The 15,360-nt window shown below is 37.7% G+C and overlaps 1 protein-coding gene and 1 non-coding gene across 2 annotated transcripts in view; one reads left to right on the forward strand and one right to left on the reverse strand.

Annotated features, from left to right (window-relative positions):
* The first annotated feature begins 2,563 nt into the window (after nt 1–2,563).
* Nucleotides 2,564–2,635, forward strand: trnap-agg. Its single transcript has one exon. It is a non-coding gene; the product is annotated as a tRNA-Pro (tRNA).
* A 2,390-nt stretch (nt 2,636–5,025) lies between these two features.
* Nucleotides 5,026–15,360, reverse strand: part of hydin (HYDIN axonemal central pair apparatus protein) — a 106,916-nt gene continuing 96,581 nt past the window's right edge. Inside the window, exons 84-94 of the mRNA XM_041795196.1 lie at nt 14,367–14,519; nt 14,095–14,265; nt 13,712–13,821; nt 13,208–13,430; nt 10,281–10,490; nt 9,998–10,161; nt 7,160–7,310; nt 6,848–7,078; nt 6,522–6,746; nt 5,606–5,887; nt 5,026–5,376 (exon numbers count right to left, since the gene is read on the reverse strand). Coding sequence (XP_041651130.1) covers nt 5,167–5,376; nt 5,606–5,887; nt 6,522–6,746; nt 6,848–7,078; nt 7,160–7,310; nt 9,998–10,161; nt 10,281–10,490; nt 13,208–13,430; nt 13,712–13,821; nt 14,095–14,265; nt 14,367–14,519 — 2,130 coding nt within the window. The 3' untranslated portion in view covers nt 5,026–5,166. The remainder of the gene's footprint in view (nt 5,377–5,605; nt 5,888–6,521; nt 6,747–6,847; nt 7,079–7,159; nt 7,311–9,997; nt 10,162–10,280; nt 10,491–13,207; nt 13,431–13,711; nt 13,822–14,094; nt 14,266–14,366; nt 14,520–15,360) is intronic.

Raw genomic sequence — 15,360 nt, forward strand, 5'->3', positions numbered from 1 at the left:
AGTAGTTCAAGACAAGTCCTAGATGAATCCTGTTTTTTAAATCCTAAAAGTTTATGCATCCTTTCTACAAGATGGAGGGTTTTATTGAAGAACCAAATTAATTAGGCAAACATTTTCAAAACTCATCAGAACACATTGTTATTGGGGTTTGCATTCACAAAGCAACAACATTTTTATTACCTACACAAAACATACAGCTTATAGATGTTTCAGTGTAAAGTGTAAATATGTCTGAGAAAACATGGCATAAAAATGTAGAAAAACGTAAATAAACCTAACAGATCAATTTAAAATGTTTTACTGCAGTGAGTCTCATGGAATAAGCCTACAAAAAAGTAGTGATAGCTCCTGAAGCCAGGTATAGCTGGCTTTAGCAAAAATGAGCAAATGAGCCTGCTGGAAGTCAGTATGTGAAAAAACATGACTATCCACAGCAAAGTTGAAAACGAAGTAACTCGCAGTTACTTTGCGCTATGATATGATTTTTTTCTTCTCTACAAAAAACTCAGCCTTTATATCCCTGACAAACTCTGCTGCTGATGGGGCTTTGAAAGCCCCATGGACTTTACTGACAGTCAAAGGCAGCTGCACCTTAAATTAAACACAAGAAAAATGAACTTTTACGTGATACTAGGATTTTTCGAAATGCAGTAGTATCCTTCAGTTCTGTAACTGGAAATGAAAAGGCTAGTATCTATGTGAAGTTTACTCTCAGTTGTAGAAGTATATTGTACAAATGACAAGAATATAAGGAGGCAAATTAGTAATTTACCAGAATAAATTATGTTACTGCCAAATCTCTCCATAGTTTTACAATAGGCCTCACTGTTTTTCCTGAGAAGTGTCTGTGGCTGTTAAAAAAAAGTCAACCTTTCCACTCTTCAAAGTGTTATCAGAGTTTTGATTGTTATCCTGTTTTTATCTTATTTAGAAAATTATATTCATGGAAAATAAGAAAATGCATTTTTTAACAGATTTTTTTATGATCATGACAGTGTTATTGTGTTTTATACAGAAACAACAATAAAGAATTGTCAGAAATTTGAATAAGACTCATATATTACCTGATATTGTTGTTGTTTAACAAAAAAAGTAAATAATGTTTTGCTTAACTGTTCAGTTTTTATACATATCATTTTTAGGAGTTTGGCATAAGAAGCTGTAGCCTTGTGTTTTGCTTTATTCTGGTTTTCAATCAGGATACTTTAGGAGGAATGTTTCTGTTTTTCTGTTGTTATTGTTTTTTTTAAATAAACCACACCAGGTATTTACAATACGTTCCTCATTCAATTTGTTCATAGCCAGTTTTTCTGTTCTTCTGTTTTTCTGTCAACAATGATACATCAATATAAAATAGTAATAGTGTACATATGTATGTGGAGTGTAAACTAGCTGAATAGATATGTAAAAAAAATGTATGATGGAGCCATTCTGGAATCTTAGCTGCCCCATCCAGTGCACTTTGTCATCACTTCAGAGGAAAGTTAATTTTCTCTGAAATTTTACTCCTTAAAATTAGTTTGACATTTTTTATTATGTGTTTTTTTTTTTACTTACCACAATGTTCAAAGATATGAGGATGCAATTGGGCATACTAGGTACAGCCAAGACTTCACGAGGGGGTCTGGGGGTTTTCCCCCTGGATTTTTTATTTAAAAAAGCTTTATTTTGCTAATACTTTATGCCACTGGGCACTTTAATTATGATAAAAGAAATCCCTTAATATTTGGAATGTGTATTCTGTGCATTTATTTTTTACAATTAGTTCAATTTAATACTTTAATACTGTTATGCTACACTATTAAACTTCAATAAACTGTCAGTGTCTGATTTTCATTTCTTCCTTTCTTTATTATAACATTACTCTCTCCCTCTCTCTCTTTCCTTTACCACATCCTGTTGTCTAAATAATGTATCCTTTCTCCTGGTAATTGCAAGTCATATTATTCAAAAGATCAAATTTTGTTGTAATATCTGTTTTTCTACTGATTTCTCCTTCATTTCATACAAAGACCTGTTATAAATCATATATTTCAACATAGATCTAGTTTAGTACAACATCCTGGAATGTAGAGAGATCAATAGGAATTTTAAAGGAAGAAATTTGAATAACATACTCTATTCTGATACTATTTCATGCTTTGCTGACACCTTATTTAGATCCAAATACATGACATTTGAATGCAGTTTCTATCATAAAACATTTGAACTAATGCACAGAGTTGTAGAAGAAATATGGATTTTTATTAACAAGCATTTTCAGCATCATTGCATCATTAGGCCTATGTATGTATAAAAGACTACAAATCAAGAATACAACTACACATGCCTGATGCAGTGGTAGTGCACGTATAGTCCTCGTGCATGTGCAGGGCAAAGTCTATTGGCAAAGAGCACTTAAGTCCTGCATGGGGATTCAAGGGTTTTCCACCAGAGGGCGCTGTTTAGCCACATAAGATTACAGTCTTAAAGCTGCCACATCACCACTATGGAGTTGAGTTGAAGTAACACGAAACTTCAGGATCCTGTAGGAAACTTGTTGCATGGTACTGTTTTTTTGTATGGCTCGTTGGTCTAGGGGTATGATTCTCGCTTAGGGTGCGAGAGGTCCCGGGTTCAAATCCCGGACGAGCCCTCAGTTTTAATTGCTAGGAGCTCCCAAACGTTGGAAAACTGCTTCAAAGTTACTTAACTGAAGCTGGAAACAAAAATCACCCGTAGATTGGATAAGCTAATACTTCTATACTCAGAAAATGTTCACACAGTATTTGAAAATGGTATACAATACAAAATAATATAACAGCAGAGGAACAGAGATGTTCTGTGTTTTTACAGAACTGTTTGATATGGATTCTGCAGACATTTATTGCCTTTCTACTCTTAATCCTCCATAAGTCCAAATGGCATGTCTATGAAAACAAGCATAAGAAACCAATGAAACTGTCATGTTAAAAAATGTTGCTGGCTGAGCAATTCAATTTTCTTTCACTTCAATCAGTTATAAACTAATATCAAACATACAGGGGGTGTACTGTTTTCTTAATATGTAAATATATGTCATTGAAATGTCTTTTTACTGTTATCTAATGCTCTTAATGTTATACATTTTCTGTTTTAAAATCTTTAGAGCATGCTGAATTGCTTTTTGCATGAGAGGTGCTTTAAAAGTGCACTTGCTTTTTTATCAGTGCTGACAGGACACTGCAACATATCCTTGTATGTAAAAAATAGTTTTCCCTATAGCAGCACAGCATGAAATTCATGGAAAAATAGCAATTCATGTGAGTCATTAGTTACTGTAGCTTTAAGAGTAATTATCATCTCTAATCATTAACCTCAAACATCCTCATAAGTAAGGAAAAAACATGATCAATAAAAAAAATCAAAGCCAATCAAGTGTTTTGAATTAGGAGTAATTACTGTCAGTGCAGGAATATAAAGCAACTAAACCAAAACTTTTTTATCTCAATCTACCGCACATCGTCTCCAATTGGTAAGTGCAGGTACGGTTAGATTTCATATTAGGCATGTGCCACACCAAAACGATAAGAAACTACATGGAAATAAAATGCAGTGCTCTCTATATGGAAACAAAAGGAAAAGATTCACAGTTTGTTACTCTGAGAAAAAAGAGAGGACAACAGTTGCAAATATGATGGCAGAGGTGGTGTCAGCAAATACTGTGATATACTGTGATATAGTAATATACTGCTCATATTTAATTTATAAAAGTGGCTATTCTACAAGGAAAGCTTCTGCCTTTTTACGGTGGGGTTGTGTAAGGTACTTATCAAAGTGACATTATTCCCTTTGATAGATGATGGCAGCACAGCCCATGTTTAGAGAGGAAACTTTGAAGCTATTACAGCATTGAAGCTATACTTTGTTGTGCACATGGCTCTACATCCATGCTAAAGATTTCAGTTTAAGCACAAGTTGAATAACCACAGTTTCATGTTCACTAGAAATGTATAACTGAGTGACTATTTCAAATAGCTGTTATAAGATCGGCTGGACAAAATGACACTTTCAGGTTTCAGGCTGAATGCAATGGAAGAGTAAGATTATTGTGGAAAATACGTGACAAAAGAAAAATCCAGTAATACACTGCAGCACACTTGCGTTGCCAATTTTATGCACTGATTTGACTGTAAATGCCTCAAGGCCATGCATAACATAAAGCTAAAAACAGATTAATTCTCATTACAAATCCAGTTGTAAACATAGAATCTTGTTACTGTTGACTCTATAGCTCAGTCTTTGATATTGAAATAACAGACCTCAGGCTGTGGCCCTTGTTAGATCCATGAACAGCAGGACAGGACCTTATGATCCTGGTTATTTCTGTGCTTTTTCTTCATTTTGGGTCACACAAACATGGGTCTGTATGCGTCTGCCTGCCTGCCTGCCTGCCTGACTTACTTTGTGACTATACTTACAGAGCCGTACATACAGCCGTACTATGGGCAGGGTTTAGTTGTACTCAAAGCCGGGGTATCCAATGGCTGCTGCCATGGTAGCTGTTAGCTCAGCTGTAGCTGTAGGAAAGCAGCAGTTTAATCAAACCTGGACCACATTTCTTTTTAAAACAAGAGCATAGAGCCACAATGAAAGCTTGTCTTGGCAAAGAAGATGTTTTTGCACCTCCCCTGACCGGCCTTGGCATCAATTTTATTCAATTTCATACCTTTAAAGAGACTCCAATTTCACTGGTAAACTTTGGACACAGAGAGAAGGTAGAATGTGTGGGTTGCTTGTCAGCAGTCTAGCTTTAGCTTAGCTGTGGAACTACAGTAGCTGAGTTGGTTGAGTTCCTATTTTTTGGGATATCATCATCACTGTGATAGTCTTCAGCATTTGGCCAGCAGCCTCATCACTCCCTAACATGGGATGTTGCTGAAATATGCAAGGACAGGCCTGAGCAGTTTTTCTTTGATTAATTCAGTTTATTAAATTTTCATTTCAACATCATTAAAATCATATATTTAACAAAACTAAATCATGACATTCAATGACATCCTGGCTTTTCATTTTGGCTTTTTAAAAATCTGGGTTCAAAAGTAAATAAATAAGCTATCAAAACACACAACTCTTACTTGGCATCAGTTTGTCTCTTGAGTGTGTGCACAGTTAAATGCATGTGTTTCAGTGTGTGTTGACATCTCCTCAGGACGACCCTGGGCGGTAGCCCTTCAAATAATAGACCCAAGAGCAAGGCTGTCTGTGGCCCTCAGAGCGCTGGCTGGAGACTGTCAGCCTGCCAAACCATGGCCCTGCTGAGCTTTCTGAAGTGACATCGAGGGAGACTGGGATGTTGTAAATCCTTTTGGAGGGGATGGTATCGACTCCTTTGACAATGAAGCAGGGGTTGTCAACCTATAAGCAAGGCACATAAGGCTAAGGTTAAATCATTTTTAACAGTTTAGATAGTCAAGCTAAATAACTGAATCTAAAAACTGTTGGAGCTAAGTTTTAGTTTGAATTTAAAAAAAAGAAGAAAAAAGTCCAACCACAACACTTCAAGTACTTTGACTATTCTGTGCAACATTTCAAGGAGTTTTTTTCCTACTTTTTTCCTGCGTTCCCTGGGTTATCAGTACTGTACCTGGAAAGAGAAAGCAGTGGTCTGTAGGAACACGTTCTTGAAGGGTATAGTGGTTTCGTGACCTGCCCTGATGCTAAATGGACCCTGAGGTTTGGGAGGATGGCAGGCCCCATGTAAGGGAAAGACATATTCCCCACCAATTCCAGAGCACAAGATGAGCTGACCTCTCACTTCTCCCAACTTATAAGGTTCAAAAGAAACCTCCACGCTGGCCTCTGACCCCGCCTGGGCACCTGGAGATGCATCAACAGTCCTATCCACTGTGAAGTCAGGGCAATCGGTCTGAAAGAGGGAGATAAGATTACATATCAAAGTCAATTTATTTCTCCTGGTATTTGGTGAGTTACCAACATGAATCGTTATCTTTTTAAAGAAATATTTGAATGATTGTAGCATTGAATCAGAAGAAAAGTCTGCTTTAAATTATATTTTTCTTCACACAAAACACAGTCCAACAACACAGAAAATATGATGAATGAAACTAAATCTTGTCAGACCACTAACTCTACTGACTGAGCTATAGTAAAGACTGCAAAGGAAACTTGAACATAACGAAGAATTAAAGATGAAGAAACAAAAAGCAGGTTTTCTTCTTCTCATGAAACTAAAGTGGCAAACTTAGTATGTTTAAAGGATGTTATAAGCATTGATGCTGCCAATCTTTAACCATCATTTTGTTCTTAGGGTAATTTCAATATTGTAATTTTTTTCTACTATAAAAATGACAGATCTTAAGTGGCACATTTAGCTCTTTGTATCCATCGATATTTAAAAACATCCACTGAGTAAAACTGTATCTTATCTTATTTTTTAAAGATGCTTTGGTAGTGGTTTCTAAAATAATGGAAAAAGTGACAAAAACATGTTGTGCATTTGAGATTTATTAGTTATGAGGTCCTGCCTAATATTTTCTTACCTTACATGAGTACTTAGTTTTGAAGTAAGAGTAGTTGATGAATTTAACAAGAACAGAGTGGCTGCTCCCCAGAGAGGTGTTGAAGTGGATGGTTTTCTCTGGTGGAGGGGGCAGAGCTCTGAGGACAAGTTCGTAATGGAAGTCACCCAGATCATCATTACTTAGTGTCAGTCTGGCTGTCAACTCATCTGCACGCAGGGGCCTGTACTCAAAGCTCAGAGAACTCTAAAAAAAACAAAGGTGGTGAACACAGAGTATCAATTTAAGTTTGTGGGAACACAGCTATTTTTCAGAACAGGGAAAAAAAAAACAACCTTCCTATTCACCTTGGACTGTCCTGGCACTGTGTGCTGAGTTGGGACACTGATTTCGGGACAGTTACACTCAATGCTGAGGCAGGTAGCTGTAGTCAGAGGATTCTCCACCTCCACAGTGGCTGAGACTGTCCGACGGACAGCTGCCTCCATCTGTATAGTAGATAGTACTCCTGGAGATGTTACCTTGAATGTAACAAGGTAAAACAAGTACTCACCGGTTGTCATGTTACTAAAAGTCACCTGTGGAGAAGATTAAAAGGTATGAGGACACGGCTCAGACATTTGTATCACACCTGCTCAAAGAACTGTGTGTGATCAAACCTTTATAGTGAACTGCCCCTGTCTGTATGAAAAGAAGGACATCTTGTAGTCTCTTTTGGCCAAGGGAGGGACATGTATGTAATCAACACCCTTCAGGGACACTGTTTCATCTGTCTTGTCAGGTTTGAGGATCTCCATCAGCACATGAAATCTGAGCACACAGAAACACTCAAAACTATTACTAATGTGCCCAATAACAAGCCAAGTCAAAATATGTATAGCACATTTGATACAGAGAAAACATGGCGTGCTTCATATTCAGTAACTCAATTTATCTTTATTTGGATAGTGCCAATTCATAATGAACATTATCTCAAGACACTTTACAAAAAGAGCATGACTAGATTGTTGCTAGAATGTTTTAGTAGGAAAAAACCTTGTATAACAGTCTTTCTTACATTAACATTAAAAACAATGAGATCATGAAATAGCAAGGACTCAAACGCAATTTTAGCCGTTGAAGTTAAGCAGCTTTTAGAGTCACATGAACATTTGAAATAAGATGGGGCACAGTTGGTCTGGTGGTTTTAGAGGTGCCCCATGTACGCGGTCGGCCTGGGTTCAAATCTGGCCTGTGGCACTTTCCCACATGTCTCTCCCCAACTCTCTCATCCCTGTTCTGATTCTATCCACTGTCCTCCGCTGTCATTAAAGGCAGAAAAAGCCCAAAAATAAATCTTAAAAGACAAAAAAACAAAAAAACATTTGAAATATGATAACAGATTTAAGGGATAATCTTGACACTTGTAGCAGGTGGAAGCACCAGTAATAAAAGCAAAAAATGTGAATGGTATTAGCAAGAAGAACCATGAATGATTCTAGCATTAACATCAGCAACTATAAGGATACATTCTGCATGCAGGTGATTATTTTAAGGACATTTTTGTTGAATCACAGGGTTTTCCCACTCTTCACAATCACGTTAGGAAAGTTCAAGACTTGATCGTTGAGGAGATCTGACTGTATACACAGACTACAGCAAAAAGCAGTGTATAAGATTATTGAGGAGCCGTCAGCATTAATGCATTAGTCACAATAAATTAAGTTCCATATTTAGTGCAAGCATTTCTTTAAGCACAATAATCTCACGCTCAATTGTTCCTTCCATCAGACTTCGGTTAAGCCGCTGCACCGTCTCCCTGCAGCCACAGTGAAGTAAAATAAGTCCACCACTGCTTCTAAATTTCTCATTTAACTTTAAAAAAACTCAAAGGAAGCACAGTGGACAAGACAAAAGTCATCTGCACCTTGTGTTATCAGATATTTACTTTTTGCTGTTCCCTCATTTCTTTTTCAATACATTAAGTTCATTTTTCTATGGTTAAGTTCATGTCATAATCTTTGATCTAATATTTTCTTTCAAAATTCAAATGGTCTGTATCCAAACAGGAAGTCAGTTATCCTTAGTTTAAGACATAACAAAATCCAAAATGAAAACAAACAGCTTTAAATGCAAAATAACAGGATTTTAAAATAGTCTGATTAGTCTCGATCAGCTCCAGAAATCCTGAGATTAATAGTGAATAGAAATTGTAACTGTTTGACAGTCCTCGATTTTAGTCCTGACTACGACCCACAAACTTTGAGGTTCAGCAGGTAGGTCAGTTCACAACTGCAAGATCATGGGTTCAAGCCCCAGCTCCTACAGTCACAAGCCCATGTCTCCTCTAACGAGACACTCCAATTTGTGCACAGTGTTGCATCAGTGGCGTATAAATGGGATAAGCTAACACCTTACCTTCGCCATCAGTGAATGAATGGTGTGAATGAGTAAGTGTGACCTGCAGTGCTAAAAGCACGTTCAGATGTCAGATGACCAGAAAATCCCTATAAAGCTACAGACTGTTAACAGATCTAGTTTTCTGGTTACACTCTCCGTGTCAACGCTGAATTTTTTCATGAGCATTACTTATTTAGTGAGTGAACTGTGGCTTTTATTGTTGACTGCTTTAAGTGAAAGAAGGTACCGCTTGTCTCCAATTTACATACAGAGATATACTGTATGGAAAAAAAGTATTTGGCAGCCGGACCATTACACCAACAGGGACCGTAATGACATTGTATCCAAATACATGTATTCTAATATGGAGTTCCCCTTTACCAGCTGTAACAGCCTCTACTCTTCTTGGAAGGCTTTCCAAAAGATTTTGGAGTGTTTCTGTGGGAATCTGTGCCCATTCATTCTGTGGAGCATTTATGAGGTCAGGCACTGATGTTCGACAAGAAGGCCTGGCTTGCTATCTTCATTCCAGTTCATCCCAAAGGTGCTTGAGATCAGGGCTCTGTGCACCGGGGCATAGTCATGTTGGAAAAAAACAGGGCCTGGCCCAAACTGTTGCCACAAAGTTGGAAGCATAGCATTGTCAAAAATGTCTTGGTATGTTGAAGCATTGAGATTAGCCTTCAGATTGACTACATAAGAGGCTTAGTCCAAAACCTAAAAACAGCCCCATACCATTATCCCTCCTTCCCCAAACTTCACAGTTGACACAATGCAGTCAGTCAGGTGTCATTTCCCCAGCATCCAGCAAACCCAGATTTGCCAATCTGACTGCCAAACAGAGAAGCGAGTTCGTCACTTCAAAGAACACGTTTCCACTGCTCCACAGTCGAGAGTCGATACAGTGCTTTACACCACCCTATCATAAGACACCTACATTCAATAATTAACAGGTATTGGCAAATACTTTTGTCCATACAGTGCATGTCAGTGTTGTGTGGACAGAGTGTTTTTTACCAGTTTCAAAGAAAAATCATTCATTGCAAGTTTAAGAATCATCATAGGACCTAAAAAGTCTGAGAAACTGGTGATCTGAAGGCTTCTGTGTGTGATTTTACCGCTGTTGCTTGGATAGCCAATTGTGTACAGGGAGCATCTGTGTGTGAAGAGTCTTGGCAGGCAGTTCATGCTGAATGATGTCCTCTGCCTTAGGAGGCTCAGAAGTTCCCTGCAGGGAGTACAGCATGCCGCTCCCATCAGGGAATGAGAAAAAGACAGATCCCTGAAAATAGAGATATAAATTACTGTCTTGGACTGAGTTATTTCCCAAATCAATGCAATGCACTTCACTAAATATGCATACAATGGAGGCTATAACTAATTGTTTAAGTGTTCCTTTACCATGTGTTTCTTTTTATCAGGAGTCATGGTCAGTGGTTTGTAGGTGATCTTGTACATCATGTTTTGAAAAGGCTCCAAGTTCACAGAGGGCTCAGCACTCCACTGCTCTCCCTCAATGACAGGCCTGATGCTGCAGTGCTGACTTGTGGGGTTGGTCACTGGCAGGGTCTGTGTGTGAGAATTACGCACTGGGCAAACAAAGTTCACCACCTGGAGAAAAGGGGTCAGAGAGTTGCAAAGATTATGCCACAGATAACCAACCAACCTACAGAATGCATCACCTACACAAACATCCACTCAGGTGAATATCACCTTCCAAGCATTATTGGCAAATCAAGTATTTTAAATGAGTTGAAAGTTTTCCAATAATTTTTTTCTTATTGAATCTGTCAGTACTCTGTCTGTTTCAAAGGGTCATGCCACAGCATCTCAGTTGGAATTAAGTCAAGACCTTGATTTATTTGGCCACTCCAAAACCTCCATTTTGTTTTTTTGGGGGGCAGTCAAAGGTGGACATGCTGGTGTGTTTCAGATCATTGTTCTGCTGCATAACTCAAATGAGCTTGAGCTGAAGGTCACTAATTGATGGTCACTAATTGGCATTCTCCTTCAGGATTTTCTGGTAGAGAGCAGAATTTATGTTATCAATTACAGCAAGTCATTCAGGTCTTGAAGCTTCAAAGCAGCTCCACACCGACACACTACCACCACCACGTTTGACCGTTGGTCTGATGTCCTTTTTATGAAATGCTGTTTGTTTTTTTATCAGAGGCAGAACACCTATGAAACAACTTCCAAAAGTCCAACTTCTGTTTCATCAGTCACAAAATATTTTCTCAAAAGTTGTGGGGAACATCGAGATTATTTTTGCCAAATGTGAAACAAGCTTTTTCGTTCTTTTTGGTCAGCAGTGGTTTTTGCCTTAGAAATCTCCCATGGATGGCATTTTTCCCTAGTCTCTTTCTTATTTTTTAATCATTAACACTGATCTTAACTGAGTTAAGTGAGGCCTGCAGATCTTTATATATTGTTCTGGGTTCTTTTGTGACCTCCTGGAAGAGTTATCAGTATGCTCTTGGAGGAATTTTGGTAGGCTGGCCACTCCTGTGAAGGTTTACCACTGTTCCAAGTTTTCTTCATTTGTGGATAATAGCTCTCACTGTGTGTCACTGCCTTAAAAATGGCTTTTGAATGGCTTTGGTTCACTGGCTTTGAACATTTCAGAACATGAAATACTTAACTTAGATAACAGCATATTGTTGAACATAGTTACTTTCCAGGAGCTATGTGGGATGTTTTTTTCTGTCATTTTTTTCGTTTACTTATTTATTTATTCATGTATCATTACTAGGTTCTTTTTTCTATTTCTGAATGCCTCTGTTGTGTTTCTGTGTGCATTTCCTGTCTCTTCTATGTATGTGTATATGTCTTAGTGTATCCTTCTGAAAAAGCCATCCATACACACCATCCCGCAACCTTCGATCTTCAGACACCAGCCTACTTTCCATGCCCAAAACCAAACTCCGAACCTATGGAGACAGAGCCTTCAGTGCTGCAGCTCCCACCCTCTGGAACACTCTTCCTGCAGACATTCGTAGCGCTCCATCTCTGGACATTTTCAAAAAACGTCTCAAGCACCACCTGTTCACCACAGCCTACAGTCTTCACTAAACCACCCCTTACACTCATCCTACCCCTCACATAGTTTGTCCATGTATATGTGTTCCTGTAAAGCGTCCTTGGGTTTCTTGAAAGGCGTTATATAAATTCAAGATATTATTATTATTAATTTAAAAAAAAAAAAAAAAAAAAGGAAATGGCTTTGTAACACTTTCCAGGCTCATAGATGCCAATGACTTTGTTTCTTATCTGTTCTTGGATTTCTTTAGGTCACAGGATGATGGGTTGCTTTTTGGGATGTTTTAGCCTATTCTGTTTTCTCAGACAGGTTCTTTTTATGTGATTTCTTGATTTAATAGGTCTGGCAGTTATCAGGCCTTAGCGTGGCTAGTGAAATTGAATTGTCTCTACAAAACAATGTGTCTAATCACAGTTAATTCAGGATTTAACAGAAGGGGGCAATTACTTTTTTGTATAGGGCAAGGTTTGGATGTCATTTTCCCCTTAATTAATGAAATCATAATTCAGTATTTATTTGGATTAACTTTGTCTAATATTAAAATTTGTTTGATGATCTGAAACATTAATGATCTGAAACATCCTGGCAAAGGGAAATCCAAATGTTGTGTTTTAACACACTAGATATGTTGTAATAAGGTTGCTTTGAAGATTTTTCGAATTAGACCATTTAAAAATTGTTCACTTCCTGGTTTGGTTTTATTTGAGCCCATGACATTGCAGGTTTTGATGGGGAAATACCCATATTGCCCCCATATTGCCAAAATGATATATATTCACTGAGCATTTTATTTCTGTACAGTCTGTTGTTAGCTGATGTTACTGCCCTCACTGAAAGTTAACAGCCAGCTACATGCTGTGTTTTTGTTCCTTGTGAGGCAAATTTCCCAAATCTATCAGACACAGTGGACTACAGGTCATTAAAAGCATCATAACAGTGAGATTTGTACCAGAAAACAGTACATTTAGTCCCTAACTTCTGTCTCTGCTCTGTCACAGAGCCAGGCAGCTGTGCCTAAGTTTATAACTTTATAGATGTTTTTCATGACTGAAATTTCCCCTAAATATGTTATTATCACTTTACAGGGACTTTAAAGTGTGACAAACGTGCAAAGAAACAGAACTCAGAAAGGGGCATATACCTTCTTTTAGCACTTTATAAGATAATAATCATAAAAATAAGTAATATACCAGCCATGTTTTTTTTCCATTTCCACAGCTGTACATCAGATGTAATCATTCCCCCATCATTATTTAAAACATGGTTTGTGAAAAGGAATTCCTCAAACCTCTTTGCCAGTGGAAGCTACCATGCAGGAGCCTGTCACAGTGAGAGTAACAGGTGAGGAGAGGCCCTCCACGCAGCAGGACACATTCTCATATCTTGTGTCATCACTCAGTTCCACAGGGCTAAAGGTCACTTCAAAAGGAATATCTTTGTCTGGGGAGATATAGCCTTTGGCTGGTGTAATCGACAACTCTGCTGGAAAATGCTCTGTTTTCCACTGGAATCTGGTAGACAGAAAAATCAAGAGCAAATAACAGAATGTTACTGCAACCAGAATTACTTATGATGATCACATAAAACAATAATTTACATGCATACATGTTTTCTTGGTAGGTCTGATGAAGTTTGCTGTCTAATTCTTGTTTGGTAGACTCTTTGAGAGGGTTTAAGCAAGATTTATGTGGGTTTGGTTTGATTTAGACGTGCACTATATGTTCTTTTCTTAATTTTAAACAAATACCTAAATAAGGCATCGAAAACTATATTTTACTGGATGTAACCTTACTTAGCACCAATGTCCCCAGTGTTCATCATAACTATCTTCTTCTTAGCCTGACAGCCCTGGACAACAACTCCAAATGCTAGGTGGACCTGATCCAGCTTGACCTCCACACCCTGACAATAAAAATATAAAGGTTAGTATTGCTTTATCAAGCAGCTGAAAGATTTATTTCATTAAAAGTTGTAATATCAATTCTTGTCTTTTCATGGAACTGTATTTTTTTCCACACAACACATCAGCAATTTTTTTTCATGAACAAGGAAAACTGTATTGTTAGATAATTCTTGGGGTAATAAAAACTAAAGCAAACCTACTGTACAGATGGATTTTAACAGACAATACATAAACATCAATACATCAGGAAGAAAATCAACCACACAGCCTACCTTGCAGCAGCCTTGAATGGTCAGCAGGGGGTGTAACAGGCCTGGGAACTCAGCCTGTAGCTCAGCACTAAAGGGAGGTATGTGCTGGTGAGGTGAGAACTGGATCTCAACATTGCATGATCCACCTCTGGCTTTCAGAGTCAGCTCACCTGCAGGACTGAAAGAGAGATCCTAGAGGAAAATATTAAGGTTAAGTAGTGATCAGAGGAGCATATGAGATGCGTTTTATTTTGGCAACCGTTGACACCTGTGTGAACGAATGTGCTTTTTACCTTTTGGTCGAATGGGATGCTTGTGCTGAGCAGCAGAGTAAAGGAAAGATCTAAAACACTGTGGTTCACCAGAGCCACTCGTTTTTTCACCTTTTGACCAATCATCAGTGATCCTAGTTTTACTGTCCTCTGTTTTGGATCTTCAACCTCCAGCTAGGACAGATTGAGATGTAACTCAGGCAATTAGGTTTAAACAGGTGCTCCATTCCAGAGTTACTGTACATTCAAGGCATTTAAGTTTAATACTCCCAACTGTTGAAAATCTAAAGAAAAATTTGATGGCCAATTTATGGGTGCTGCCATCTTGGGTGGTTTCCAAAACTGCTGAGGCAACAACTGTCTACTGCGGCCTGCTGGCTGTGATAGCAGAGATTGTTTGATTAAAATGTCAGACAACTGCTGATAAAGGTACCTTAACCAGATTATCTTAAATTCAGCTAAATTTTACACAGTAGACATTGTTTGTGTTGGTCATTATTACAGATTTCTTTACCTCCCTTTTTTCACTGGGGTTATTCAATTGTTTCAAATATAGCATAATTAAACTGATAGTCTGACAGAAACTGCATTATTTTGTAAAAATTAAACAAAGAAAAAAAAAAGGTGGGAAATATATATAAATAATAACATATATACATTCACACATGCACATAGGTATATACAGTGCTTAACAAATGTATTAGACCACCTGTCATATTTGTCTCAAAGACCATCCAGCATCATGAAGTGCTTTAATGCGGACTCTTTCATTTTTTCAGTGAGCTCTCCTCATTTTACCATTTTGAACAGGAATGAGGAATTTCAAACTGAATGCACGCAAATTTGAGCCGGCTCACTGGGCTTCTCTGAGAAGTCAGAAATTAATCAAGCATAACATTCTCATTTTTCTGTTCAGGAATGCAAGTAAATAACTATTATTTCACATATTAATCAAGAAATATTAATGTGTTTTACTATTTTTTCAGTTTTTGTTGTAAATCAGTAAATTTGAAAA

This window comes from Cheilinus undulatus, linkage group 9, assembly GCF_018320785.1.
Source record: "Cheilinus undulatus linkage group 9, ASM1832078v1, whole genome shotgun sequence".
In the NCBI taxonomy this organism is placed as follows: Eukaryota; Metazoa; Chordata; class Actinopteri; order Labriformes; family Labridae; genus Cheilinus; species Cheilinus undulatus.